Genomic DNA, 14,221 nt, shown 5'->3' with positions numbered 1-14,221 from the left:
CTTATTGACTATTTAAATTCCATGTTTATCTGTTTTCTTTTTCTTTCTTTTTCTTTTTTCTCCTTCCCCAGAGTTCAGCTCTGGCTTATGGTGGTATGGGGGACTGAAAATGGGACCTCAGAGCCTCAGGCATAAAAGTCTTTTGTATAGTCATTATGCTATCTCCTCAACCCTCGTTTTTCCTTTCTTAAGACTTATTTTACATGTTACACATGAGAAAGAATTTCACATGAGACAGAAAGAGATTAGCCAGAGCACCACTCTGGTACACGCAGTGCTAGAAATTGAGCCAGAAGCCACCCAATGCTCTACCAGTTGAGCTATTTCCTAAGCCACTCGTTTCCCTTTTTTTCTAACAAGAAGGATAATGATAGCACTACTGAATATTGCTTGGTGTCAAGAACTGTGCTTTGTCTTGATATAAATTATTTCATTTACTCTTCTTAATAACCAAATTAGGTAGGCACAGTTTTTCCCACTTACAGATGAGGAAATGGAATCCTGAGAGGATCAGAAAAATTGCATAAGGCCACAGAGCTTATGATTGAGAGAACACACACATAACCATGAGAGAGGACCTAGGTTTAAGACCACAATCCTCACCTACAGGGGGAAACTTCATAAGCAGTGGAACAATGACGTAAGGTGTTTCTGTTTCTCCCTCTGTCTTTATCATTTAAAAAAAAAAAAAGCCATCAGGAGTCAGTGTGCAGCTACCAAGTCCCAGTAGTAACAGTGGTGGCAAAATGAACAAATAAAATAACAATATAATAAATTTTAAAGTCTGGCAGAGAGATGGTCTTTCATGTACTCCTTTTCCTCTGCCCATCAGTACCCACTATGTACCATACCAGCCTGGCTCTTGTCAGGGATTCACTTTCTAGACAGTTGGTTAGAAACCTGTAAGCTTTAGTTCCTCTGTATGATTTTGCTATTTGAGTTCATACCCAATAACCCTACATTTATATTGGAGCCTAAATTTATTTTAAACTAACGTGATGGCAGGTGTCTCATTTTCCTTCTAGATTTAGAATCAAGGAGGAAGGCTATTTATTTCTTCCCTGGAAAGTTGTTGGTAGGAGAAGGTTTAGATGTCACTACTCCCATTTTAAAGACTTTACAGGTATGGACCGACCAGTCAACGCCCATGTTCAGCGAGGAAGCAATTACAGAAGCCAGACCTTCTACCTTCTGCATCCCACAATGACCCTGGGTCCATGCTCCCAGAGGGATAGAGAATGGGAAAGCTATCGGGGGAGGGGGTGGGATATGGAGATTGGGCGGTGGGAATTGTATGGAGTTGTACCCCTCCTACCCTATGGTTTTGTTAATTAATCCTTTCTTAAATAAAAAATAAAAAATAAAAAAAAAATAAAAAAAGACTTTACAGGGCAGGCTAACAAACAAGAGAATTGGGGCCAGTTGGTGGCACACCAGGTTGAGTGTGCAAGGACCCAGGTTCAAACCCCCAGTCCCCACCTGCATGGGGAAAGCTTCATGAGTGGTGAAGCAGTGTTGTAGGTGTCTTTCTGTCCCTCTTCCTCTCTAGACCTCTCCCCTCTTGATTTCTGGCTGTCTCTATGTAATAAATAAATGAAGATAATAAAGATATATATTTTTTTCCTCCAGGGTTATTGCTGGGCTCAGTGCCTGCACTGAATCCACCGCTCCTGGAGGCCATTTTTATCCACCTTTTGTTGCCCTTGTTGTTGTAGCCTCGTTGCAGTTATTATTATTGCCATTGTTGATGTTGTTCGTTGTTGGATAGGACAGAGAGAAATGGAGAGAGGAGGGGAAGACAGAGAGGGGGAGAGAAAGACACCTGCAGACCTGCTTCACTGCCTGTGAAGCGACTCCCCTGCAGGTGGGGAGCCGGGGGCTCGAACCGGGATCCTTCGGCCAGTCCTTGCGCTTTGTGCCACATGCACTTAACTCACTGCACCACCGCCTGACCCCCAGTAAAGATATTTTAAGAATAAACAAGAGAACAGAGTAATCATAATTTGATGAAATGTCATTGATGGTGTTGGTGCTCTCTGGAGGCCATACTTCTTGACACCTCCTACCCCTTGGCATTTATAGACAGGGCTGGATAATGAGCTACCTCCCTTCCCTCAACTAGCTGATTGCAGAGAGAGGAGTGAGCTCATTAATGGCAAAACCCATGAGAGAACACTGTCTATTGTATGTTTACTGGCCAAGGGCCCCCCAAGTGCATATTCAATGGCTAGAGACTCAAAGAACAGTGCTTCGGGGTGAGGGAGTGGGGAGGCTGAGAGCAAAGTGAGTATTAAGTCCAGACTTACTGTCCTTTTTCCAGAGTCTTATCTGGAGGTGAAGTAGCTGGGGAGAGGACACACTGACCCAACCAGAGGTGGGAGGAACAGGAAGATAAGAAGGGTTGGCAGCAGACAGATAAAATGGCCTCATATTCAGGGTCCCTGTCCCATGGCACCTGTGGGCAGGAGGTCAGAAAAGCCAAACCACAGTACTCACAATCAAAGCAGATGAAGTCAGCTCCCAGAGGCACAGCTGACTCCCAGAAATGGCCTGGATTCACCAGTCAAGTTATTTCAGTAGCAGACGTATACTGAATGTTTACTGTTGTGCCAGACTCATCTGGGCACAAGGGATTCCACAATAAGTCTAACCTTCATAGCATTAACATACTGAAAAAAAAAGAAAAAAAAGGTAAAGAAAGAAAGAAAAACAATTTTAGATCAAGTAAGTACAAGAACGAAAACTGAAACACAGCAGTGAGAGAAAGTGATTGGAAGTGCCACTTCAGTTTTGGTTGTGGGTGGAGGCCTTGAATCGGAGAACATGAAAGTGAGGCCTGATTGCGCAAAAGGGACAGTGTGTGAGGATCTGGGGGAAGTGTGTTCTGGGCAGAGGTAAGAGCAAACCAAAGAACCTGAAGTGGCAATAAATTCTGTACATTCAAGAAACAGAAAGATGATCTGTATGACTTAAGAGAAATGAACAAGGAAATGAAAGGAAGGAGAGAAAATGAGAGTTAGGCAGGGGCCCCATCATAAGGGCCGTGTAACCATAATAGTTACTTTTATTCTACGTGTGATGGAAATAGGAGGGACATCATCCAATTAGCATTTTTAAAAAGATTTTAATTTATTCATGAGAAATGACAGGAAAGAGAGGGAGAAACAATCAGACATCACTCTGGTACATGTGCTGCTGGGAACTGAACTCAGGACCTCATGCTTGAAAGTCCAAAGCCTTATCCACTGTGCCACCTCCCAGACCACACAATTAGCAGTTTCTACAAGATCACTCTAACTACTGTGTATATAATAGATGGCAGAGGACAAGAATAGCAGTACTGAGACCAATGAGGAGGCTGTTAGGTAAAAAAAAAAAAAAAAAAGAGAGAAAAAAGAAAGAAAAAAGTAGGTGACCAGATAACTTGTCATCCAAACCTTGATACTTGTGAAAGTGAACAGGGGTGCTACTAACTGTTAACTTAGGACAACAGGCTTAAAGGGCTTGCCATTGACAAAATTCTGTTAACATATCCCCACCAAGGCACTGTCAAAGAAGCATTGCAGGTTTTTCTCTTTTTCTTTTCCTTCCTTCCTTCCTTCCTTCCTTCCTTCCTTCCTTCCTTCCTTCCTTCCTTCCTTCCTTCCTTCTTCATAGTTCTGTTCTGACACAAAGCTCTCAGCTCCAGAAGTAATTACTTGGTCCCAGGTTCCTGGCCTGGTGCCGTGCCTGAGGTTTTTTTTTTTTTTTTTTTTTTTAAGAGGCCACCACTACAACTGCAGCACTTGTAGGCAGCAGCAAGCCCTATTCCCTGAGCTGCCTGGCACAGGGGCAGCTCACTCTCAGCAGCCACTGGTACTACACAGATGAGGCATGGCCCTTCTTTAGAGGTGGGGTTAAGGGGTTGGAAGTCAGAGAGGGAAGTTCTACTAAACTTCAGAGTAGGGATTCTTAACTCAGACCTCAGGGGTTCTGTGAAGCAGGTGACAGAGCTCAAGCTTTCATCAGATTTGCAAACCTGGGACTCCAAAAGAGATAAAGAACCTGTGCTTTAGAGAGCAGTGGGTCTCACATCAGAATCACCTGGATGGCCTGTTGAAAAAGAACGGCTGGGTCCCCCAGGGTTTTGGTTCAGCTGATCTGAGGTCCAATAATCTGCATTCCTTCTAGGTCTCTAAGAGGATGATGGTGATCTTGGTTCTGGAGTCACACTTTGAGAATCACTAATTTAAAGGACACACACACATATGTGAGGGGTCCGAGTTCAGATTATCATCCTTTTAGGACAAAAGTATGTTTTGTTTTTGTTTTTACCAGAGCACTGCTCAGCTCTGGCTGATGGCGGTGCAGGCATAAGTCTTTTGCATAACCACTGTGTTATCTCCACTGCCTCATACAAGAGTTTTAACAGATGCCACAGCCCTTTATACCACCCCCAAATCCCAAAGAATTTGAGATTTTATTTTTGGAAGAAGCCCCTGGAGAGTAATAATCTAAACCTCCCACTGGAGGTCAGAAAGCATCTGGGAAATGACATTTTAGAGGATACAGGAAAGAGCCTTCAGAATGCCCAAGCAAAACTGAGCTGAAAACTGGTTGATCATGTTAGTGGAGCAAGGTTTGGAGAATCTAGTCCTCTCCTAGACATTACTATCTGACCCTTGTTGAGCCTGTATCTGAACACAAGTTAGTATAAACAGGTCTGCTCTAACGAAGACAGGGTGTCTGCTGAGAGCATATTCTGGGAAAAAGAAACAAATCACTACACAGAATTCAAGAGCTTCATTCACAGAGCTTTTTGATCAGGTCACTGTGGTAAGGGGAGGGAGTGGCAGAAACAGTACTCGGGGCTGTGCTTGCTTTAAGCAAGAGCAGTAGAGAGAGGCCTGAAAGGGCCACTTGCCAGCTTTCCTCAGACCTGCTCTGAGTAAGTCATTCCCTCACAAAAAAGTAGGGGAAATGAAGTATGAATTCATTCATGAATCAACCTCCAGAACAGGAAGTGCGACTTTAGAGCTACGAAGAGAAATCCTCCTTTGCTATAGGGAACATTGGTTTTGCCATCCAGCTAAATATAGCCTCGGGTGAGGCAATGTCAAGGTCAGGGAGCCCCTACAAATTTAGGAGAAGAAGCAGAAACAGAGAAGGTAATACTACAGAGTGACTGAAAGCAAGGATGTGTTTTAGCATTAACCTGCCTTAACTCCTGACTTCTAGAACCATGGACATGATTAAATGCTTAGCCTTGAATATTTTTTATATTAATTTTATTTATTCCCTTTTGTTGTCCTTGTTTTATTGCTGTAGTTATTATTGATGTCATTGTTGTTGGATAGGACAGAGAGAAATGGAGAGAGGAAGGGAAGACGGGGGCGGGAGAGAAAGACACCTGCAGACCTGCTTCACTGCCTGTGAAGCGACGCTCCTGCAAGTGGGGAGCTGGGGGGCTAGAACCGGGATCCTTACAATGGTCCTTGCGCTTTACGCCACATGCGCTTAACCTGCTGCGCTACCACCCAACTCCCAGCCTTGAATATTTTTTCACTCTATTTCTTATTTTTTATTATTTATTTTGGGTAGGAATTGAAAGGGAAGAGAGAGAGAGAGAGAGAGGAGAAAAGAGACAAATGCCTTACTGCTTCACTGCTAGTGAAGCTTCCCTGCTGCAGGTGAGGACAGGGAGCTTGAACCATGGTCCTTGCATACTATAACATGTGTGCTCAACCAGGTGTACCACTGTCTGATCTAGCTTTGAATTTTTTAAGCATTAAATATTAGTTTAAAAGACAAACAAGTCAACCAGGGTAATGGCTCAGCTAGTAGAGATGAGATCACGATGAGTGTATGCACGTGCATGTGTGTCTTTGTGTGAAAGGTGCATCTTTTAATCCTCAACACGCCATAATGGTGCTCTGGTTTCCTCCCTCTGTGTCTCATAAAATATATCTTTTTGAGAATCAGGTGGTAGCGCAGCGGGTTAAGTGCACATGGTGTGAAGCGCAAGGACCGGCATAAGGATCCCAGTTCGAGCCCTTGGCTCCCCACCTGCAGGGGAGTCACTTCACAAGCAGTGAAGCAGGTCTGCAGGTGTCTATCTTTCTCTCCTCCTCTCTGTCTTCCCCTCCTCTCTCCATTTCTCTCTGTCCTATCCAACAACGACGACAACAATAACAACAACAATAACTACAACAACAATAAAAAACAAGGGCAACAAAAGGGAAAATAAATAAATTTTTAAAAATTTAAAAAATAAAAAATAAATTAAAAAAAATTTTTAAAAGAGTTTATAGAAAGACAGTTACTATGGTCTGGGAGGTAGTGCAGTGGATAAAGTATCAAATCCTCAAGCATGAGGTCCTGAGTTCAATCCCCAGCAGCACAGGTACCAGAGTGATGTCCTGTTCTTTCTATCTCCTCCTATATTTCTTAATTATTATTATTACATTATCTTTATTTATTTATTAGAGACAGCCATAAACCGAGGGAAGGAGGTGAAAGACAGGGGGAGAGAGACAGACACCTGCAGACCTACTTCACTTGCAAAGCTTTCCCCCTTGCAGGTGGGGGTTGGGGGCTCGAACCTTGATCCTTGCAGATTGTAACACGTGTGCTCAACCAGGTGCGCCACTACCCGGCCCTCTCCTTCTATCTTCCTCATTAATAAATAAACATCTTTAAAAAGAAAAGAAGTGGTATTTCTATCCAATAACTAAAATTTTAAAAAATTAAAAAAAAAAAAGAAAAGAAAACAGGGGCCAGGGTGGTGGCGCACCTGGTTGAGCGCGTGTATTACAATGTACAAGGACCTGGGTTCGAGCCCCTGATCCCCACCTGCAGGGGGAAAGCTTGAAAGTGGTGAAGCAGGGCTGCAGGTGTCTCTCTGTCTCTCTCCTTCTCTATCACCCTTCTTCCTCTTGATTTCTGACTGTCTCTATCCAATAAATAAATATTGTAATAAATTTTTAAAAATTAAAAAAAAAGAAAGTTACTAGGGGGCCGGGCAGTGGCACACTGGGTTAAGTGCAAGGACCTGCTCAAGGATCCCAATATAAGCCCCCGGCTCCCCACCTGCACAAGGGTTGCCTCATAAGTGGTGAAGCAGGTCTGCAGGTGTCTTTCTTTCCCCTTCTAGCCTCCTCTCCCTTCTCAATTTTTCTCTGTCCTATCCAATAAAAAAATTAAAAATGGCCACGAGGAGCAGTGGATTCATACTTCTGGCACTGAGCCCCAGCAATAACCCTTGAGGCAAAAAGAAAGAAAATTACTGTATTATCTCAGTTATGGTGAATTCCTGGCATCCTGTATGAGGGATGCTCTGGTTCTCTTTCTGTCTCTTGCTAATAAATCTTTTTAAGTTATAAACGTGATTATAGTTAACATTTTTTATGTGAAAATGGCTAAGATAGTAGTTCCTAAGAGTTCTCATCAAAATATTTCCCCTTTTCTTCTTTTTTAAATTGGGAGATTAATGGTTTGCAGTACATGTGTTCATACATGGGTACAATTTCTCATCGCACCAAGATAGGTGTCTCCAAAACACTGTCATTCCCAAATTTGGTCCATCACTGTGTACCAGCACCTGAAAATCTCCCCTCCCCCAAATCCTCTTTCTGCCGTCCTTCTCCAGAGTTCTTTGATTTGGAGCAATATATTATTTTCCTTTTCTTTTTACTGTATCTATATAAGATAATGAGTGCTAATAAACAGGGCAGTAATCTTTCACAGTATATGTAAATTAACAACTATGCTACAGCATAGTGTACCTTATACAAATATATGTCAATTTTATCTCAATGAAATTGGAAAAAAATTCCAAATGATAGACCTGGAAAAAACTTAGGATGGTAGCAGTACACACCAACCTTAGGGTCACTGTTAGAGACAGAAAAAGTAGAGCTAGGTTGGATCTGATGCCTATTTCTCTAGAAGGCTGACAGAGAAACTACTTCTGGGGAGGGTCTGAGCTTAAAACAAGAGTCAGAACTCCTAGACTAGTGGAATGAACTATACAACCCTACTTAGCTGTTAGGTGGTTATAGCTTCTCTTTCTCTCTCTCTCTTTCTCTCTCTCTCTCTCTCTGTGTGTGTGTGTGTTTCATTTGATAAGATAAAGAGAAATTGAGAGGGAATGGGGAGATAGAGGGAGAGAGATAGAGAGACACCTGCAGCACTGCTTCACTACTTGCAAAGCTTCCCACTTACAGGTGGGGACTGGGGGCCTGAACCTGGATCCTTGCTTATGGCAACTTGTGCACTCAACCAGGTATGCCACTACACAGCCCTGGGATAGCCTTCTCTTTCAAATATTACAAAATGCAGTGAGTCTGTTTGGTGACATTTTCTGATTGCCAAGTTCAGTGCTAAAAATGGCCTGATTTGAAGAAATAAAGAATGAAGATCAATGTTAGTAGAACATTGAAGTGATGTTATTGAAAACGTTCTGGAAATTTGAAATATTAAGGTAGACTTCATTTTCACAGAGAAAAACAAAAGTGTTTCCTTATCCTCGGTTCCAGAAGTGTGTGGGACTGATAAAGTGAAAGAAAGCAGTGGGACGTGACTGAGGTTAGCTATAGCCCAAACACTTAACTCTACCTCCTCTGACCCTATGTGCAGAATCTCATCCAAAACCTAGCCTAGTACCCCAAATCCAAAAAGTCCTCACTGCTTAAAAAGAAACTAATTAGGAACAAATATGTTTCAGAAAAGAAAAGGAAGGAAGGAAGGAAACATGCAAAAAGTGGACAAAATACCATATGGTTAAATAAAAATAAAAGTTGGCAGGAGTGATAAAAGACTACCAACTATGCCACTTCAGAAAAAAATGAAAAGTTGGGCCTGGCTGTGGTGCACCTGGTTAAGTGCACATAGTACTAAGCACAAGAACCTGCGAAAGGATCTAGGTTTGAGCCCCTGGCTCCCCACCTGCAGAGAAGGGTGGGGTGGGCAGCTTCACAAGCAGTGAAGGAGGTCTGCAGGTGTCTTAGTTTCTCTCTCCTCTCTTCCTCTTTCAACTTCTTTCCTATCCAATAAAAATGGGAAAAAAAATGACCATCATTAGCAGTGGGCTCACAGTACTGGCACCAAGCCCCAGTGATAACCCTGTAGGCAAAAAGACAGGAAAAAAAAAGAAGAAGAAGAGCTAGAGACTAGGAGACAGCTCACTTAGAGCACATGGTGTGCGTGTGTGTGTGTGTGTGTGTGTGTGTATGTGTGTGTGTTCATATCCATGGGTTGAAGCCTTAGCATAACATGGTAACATCATGGATGGCATTGGAGAACTTCCATAGATAGTAAAACAGTGCTGTGATGTCTCTTCTTGGCTCTTCTCTCTTGGTTTGTCTGCCTTCCTTTCCCTTAACAATAATTTTTAAAAAAAATTGATCTTGGAAGACAAGACTGTAGTAGTATGCATGAAGCCCTTGCTTTATTCCTCTATAGGAACAACAGCAGCAGCAACAACAACAAAAAAAACTAAATAAAAATAACAAATAGTTCTGTTGAGTATGCAGGGCTCCTTTTCTTGAGGGGCTACCTCCCTATAGTTCAGACCAACTCAAGTCTGGATGTTTCCCTTATCACCCTTTCTTCTCCAAAATAACAACAGGGCATATTTAAGCATAGCCCAATATGGAATCTTTAAAAGATTAAGTCTAGAGGGCAGTTAGGAAGAAGACTGGCTTTTGGCTTTTCCTTTACTTATTATCACTGCAAATTATCGACAGAGGTTCCACCACAAGCTCACACACAAGAGAGTCCTCTTCTTGGACAGGGGCTCAGAGGTTTATCTGATCCTACCACCTTGAGGGGAAAGAGACTTTGGTTTCCTCTTTAGAAAGTACCCTCCTGTCCCCTGTGAGTACCCCCTTGCAAGTCAAGAGTTTTCTCTACTGCAGCATGTAGGGAAATCTAAAGTTTCCTTATACTTTATCTACTTTCTTTTTTTTTAATTATATTTATTTATTGGATAGAGACAGAAAGAAATTGAGAGGGTAGGGGAGACAGAGAGGGAGAAAGAGATACCTGCAGTACTGCTTCACCACTTGCAAAGCTTTTCCCCTGCAGGTGGGGTCCATGAGCTCAAACCCGGGTCCTTGATCACTGTAACACGTGTGCTCAACTAGGTGTGACACCACCCAGCCCCTCTACTGACTTTAAAAAATTTTTTTTCATTATTTGTTTTCCCTTTTGTTGCCCTTGTTGTTGTATTGTTGTTGTTGACGTCATCATTGTTGGACAGGCCAGAGAGAAATGGAGAGAGGAGGGGAAGACAGAGGGGGAAAGAAAGAGAGACACCTGCAGACCTGCTTCACTGCCTGTGAATCGACTCCCCTGCAGGTGGGGAGCCTGGGCTCAAACTGGGATCCTTATGCTGGTCCTTGTGCTTCACAGCATGTGCACTTAACCCGCTGTGCTACTGCCTGACCCCCCTCTACCTACTTTCAAAAGTGGTGATACCCTCAGTTTTAACTGTCACACAGTAAAGTTTCTGCACTACTTTTATTGGCATTTGTGATTTTCGGATGTGGAAGCTAGTCCAATCTGATTCTGTTGTTCTCTACAAAGGATAATTATTTTAGCAACAAAACAACACTTTCTTGAAAGGATTCACCCAAGGAAGCCTGGAACTGTGATATTGTGACTTTAAAGAGTTTTATAGCTATGTATCAGTTTTACCTTTTTTTGTCAACAGGGTTTTTTGTTAGGGTTTTGTACTGTACTCTTCTTCCTCCTTTTTAAGTAGCTGGTGAGAGACAGAGAGGGGGAGAGAGAGAGGAGAGACACAACAGCACCGCTCTATTGCTCATGAAGTTTTCCTTTAGCATTGTACTTCTACATGGTGGTTAGGGGTTAGAAACCAGGTCCTCACACATGGAAAAGTGTGCAGTCTACTGGATGAGTCATTTCTCTGTCGCCTGTGCATCAGCTTTTAAAATATAACAAGTCACACACATATTTAAATAACATTGAATTTTTTTCTACAATGTGACTTTTGCAGGAAATTTATTCCTGTAGCTACTTGTTCCAAGCCTTCCTCCTATTCAGCTTGGAGGTAAGTGAAATCATCAGAAAAGATGAAATGAAAAGTCACAAAATAAAGCTCCTAACTCCACTTCTAATGGTTGAGGAACTCTGAGGCCTTCATTGTTATTATTTCTTTAAGGGCCAAACTTAGGTGGTCCTTTTTTGGTCAAACAGTCTAACTTATACAGAGGTGCCATTAAAACTATTCTGATCATTCCTGTGCCACATTTTTATAGGTAATTTCTTTTACTGTCTATCACTACAATTACTATAAAAGAAGTATTGAAAAGATGTTATTTTCAAGTATAAACTATTTTCTGCAGAGGATTCTTTTCACCTTTTGCCACGTATTCTTTTTTAAACCTTTCCATTACTCCAAATCAATTTCAAATTTGAAATAACAGAAAACAAAAAGTCCTCTATAGGTAAGAAGTATAGTTCACGGTAAATTTTTCTCTTTCTCTTCAATTGTTATGACTAGGTCGTCTGTCACATCAGAGAATTAAAAAAAAAAGAAAAACTGACTCAAGAAATAGGCCATTCTCAAAATCATTAAATATAAGAAAAATTAAATGCAATAGAAAATAGTTTTCCAGTGTGATAGCAACAGTGAATGCTTGCATCCAGTTAATTATCAAGCAAGCAGACATAGTTAAGTCTTTTAAAAGGTGTCAATAAAAAAATATTCAAGAGCAATCATTTCCCCACCCTCCACCCAAAAAGACTGAAACAAAAGACTGATCTGTTTGTATAGTCACATGAAAAATAAACATCTTTATTTTTTTGCCTACTTTATTTCATTTTTTCAAATAAAATTTAAATCTGTACAAAGTATACTGTTACAGTATATATTTTATAAGAATCAATGCCTAAAAGAATCACAATACTTCAATAAGCAGTACAGCAGACCTCGCTAGTTTCAGCTTTGATATTGAATAAACTCAAGCCGGCTGATGCACAACACATTTGCTTGGTTTCCACATGGTGAGTTCCCAGCACTGAGATGGGAGAACATGACAGCAAGTATGGTTATATTACAGCCCGACACACTGCGCTTCTTCATGTATAATAACTGGACATATTTAATACAGAATGCTCAAATTTACTTTTTAAATTGCATTTGCTTACTTCTTAGTTGTCAAAATTCAGCATTCTTAATGGGGTCCCCAAACAGTGCAAATGAATAATATTCTACTGTATGGTTGGCACATTTCCAATAAGGATTAACTTGTAAACTCAAAAGAATATCATAATTTTGTCCTAAATTTTAACTAAAATACATCTGGTCCATTTAACCAAAGTCATTTTGGAAAGATATTAAATAACAATTCTATTTCTGAAAGGATATTGTTTTGACCATTCTTTAGAGAAGATAAATTTTTAAATTGTCATTAAAATATTACTATAAAAATTTTACAAACTTGATTAGAAATTTCAAGATTATGATTCACAGCAGACAAATACAAACTGTCTTCCAACAATACCTACTCTTATACTTTCAAACAGTACAACCATGTCAGCTGTGTTAACTGAAATTCTGAACAGTGTACTAAAATTTATAAGTGGTGCTGGGTCTAGCAAGTGTAAATACACAGTATATTTTAATTAAAAGAATTGTCTTCTTTATACTTTATTTTTTTTCCCATAAGGAAACATTAATGTTTACATTCTTTAATAAAGTTAATCTTACATCAGAATATAACTTAATACTGTCAGCAACAGGGACCACACACAGTAAATAAGAAGCACATTTAAAATAAGTCTGAATTCACATAGATTAACATTTGTTGGTTAATAAAATATTGACAGTATTACAATCTTACAATATTTACAGTAAGAAAAATCTAGAGTAATATATACCTTTCACAGCAGGATTCCTTTTTTAAAAACTTCTTCCAGTTTGGGATTGTGTATACACAAAAAGCTAAAATAAAACAACTCTGCAATAGAATCTTAAAACAATGGCTACTGGGGGAAATTCTACCACAACCATTGAAAATAATGGTGACTTTTCACGGAGTCTGTGGCATCTGAGAACTCAGCTAATTAACCAAAATCTTGCTCAAACCAGCCTCAGTTACCCAGATTAAAGCTGCAGAACTCCGGCCTTCCCTGACTGCTGAAAACCCAACAGATTTTCTCAACATGCTATAAGAAAAGAGGGAAAATAGGTTTCAGCTCATACCTCATGGCTAGAAGCCTCTGGCCAGTGCACATTCCCCAAATTATGCTAAGAGAGCCAATTTCATCCCCAAAGCATCACAAGAGTTTACCCTCCCACTAAAGAGCACTTTGACACTAAGCTCACTCATTCCTCAACTCTTGTGCATTACATAAGGCATGAACTTGGCCCATATAATACACACCAGCATCTTAGAAACTTGGGACCTGGGCAAAGAAACAGACTAGTGCAGTTTGCACTGACATCAACAGAGAACATGGGAAGTGATGCACATTTCCAATTATAATGGCAAGAAGACCCACATCCCTAAACTGGAATTTGGCCAGGGCATCAGAGTTAGCACCCCCTCTCTGAGTACCACAAGCAATTAGGATGTATCCTCTGGGCCTCCTCCAAGAGAGAGCAACTATAGTAAGTAATACCTTAATACTACGTGGGACATTAAGTTCAGTGATGACTCCCAAGAAAGCAGATACAATTCTTGAATCTGGGGCTGTCTACAGCACCTGAGGTCACTCATCTGAGCTGTGACCTGTCCCAACCCTGCTTACTTTAAGAGATCTGATGGGCACAGAGCACTCAGGGATACAGCTGCTGGCTACTTTGGACTCTAGATGTCACAGATAATCAACAAGTATCTGGGATTGAATTAGCAAACTGTACCATAGCTCCCTAAACAGACACTGTCAGGTTTGAAATCATGTCGAGCATGAATATTCACTGTCAGGTCAGAAATCAAAGTGGGAGTCTTCCCACATCAGCCAAGGTTACTTTGTCAAAACCTTAGAGGAGTTGGACAGTTTTTCATGTAACAAGAGATTGGTTTTCTTATTTCAGTCATGCTGGATTGGCAAACCAGACTGATCTATTTAGTTGGCTTTGTTTTTGTGTTTTTTTTTTCCCCTTACGTATGTGTTAGCCCAAAACTAGTATTTGAGCTAAATACACTGACAGAGAAAATTCAAACAAAAGTTTTCAGCAAACTTCTGTGGCATTTCCTTTTTGGAAGTCAAT

At 40.9% G+C, this 14,221-nt stretch overlaps 3 protein-coding genes across 8 annotated transcripts in view; 1 reads left to right on the top strand and 2 right to left on the bottom strand.

The window, feature by feature from the left end:
- The window catches only part of PFDN1 (prefoldin subunit 1), a 964,801-nt gene that overhangs the window by 211,282 nt on the left and 739,298 nt on the right, over positions 1 to 14,221 (top strand). The gene's annotated exons all lie outside the window — the stretch shown is intronic.
- The window catches only part of PURA (purine rich element binding protein A), a 145,608-nt gene that overhangs the window by 52,935 nt on the left and 78,452 nt on the right, over positions 1 to 14,221 (bottom strand). Inside the window, exon 1 of one of the 5 annotated variants that reach the window (XR_009546413.1) lies at positions 2,497 to 5,197. The exons of the other annotated variants lie outside the window; for them this stretch is intronic. The gene's annotated coding sequence lies outside the window, so the exon portion shown is untranslated. Of the gene's footprint in view, positions 1 to 2,496; positions 5,198 to 14,221 lie in introns of those variants that run through there. 5 annotated transcript variants of the gene reach the window in all.
- Positions 11,769 to 12,224, bottom strand: IGIP (IgA inducing protein). The gene has a single exon (XM_007517527.3). It carries the CDS (start codon positions 12,086 to 12,088, stop codon positions 11,945 to 11,947), a length of 144 nt encoding a protein of 47 aa, XP_007517589.1. The 5' UTR covers positions 12,089 to 12,224; the 3' UTR covers positions 11,769 to 11,944.

The sequence above is a fragment of the Erinaceus europaeus genome, chromosome 2 (genome assembly GCF_950295315.1).
Source record: "Erinaceus europaeus chromosome 2, mEriEur2.1, whole genome shotgun sequence".
In the NCBI taxonomy this organism is placed as follows: domain Eukaryota; kingdom Metazoa; phylum Chordata; class Mammalia; order Eulipotyphla; family Erinaceidae; genus Erinaceus; species Erinaceus europaeus.
This window is presented reverse-complemented; position numbering and strand designations above follow the sequence as displayed.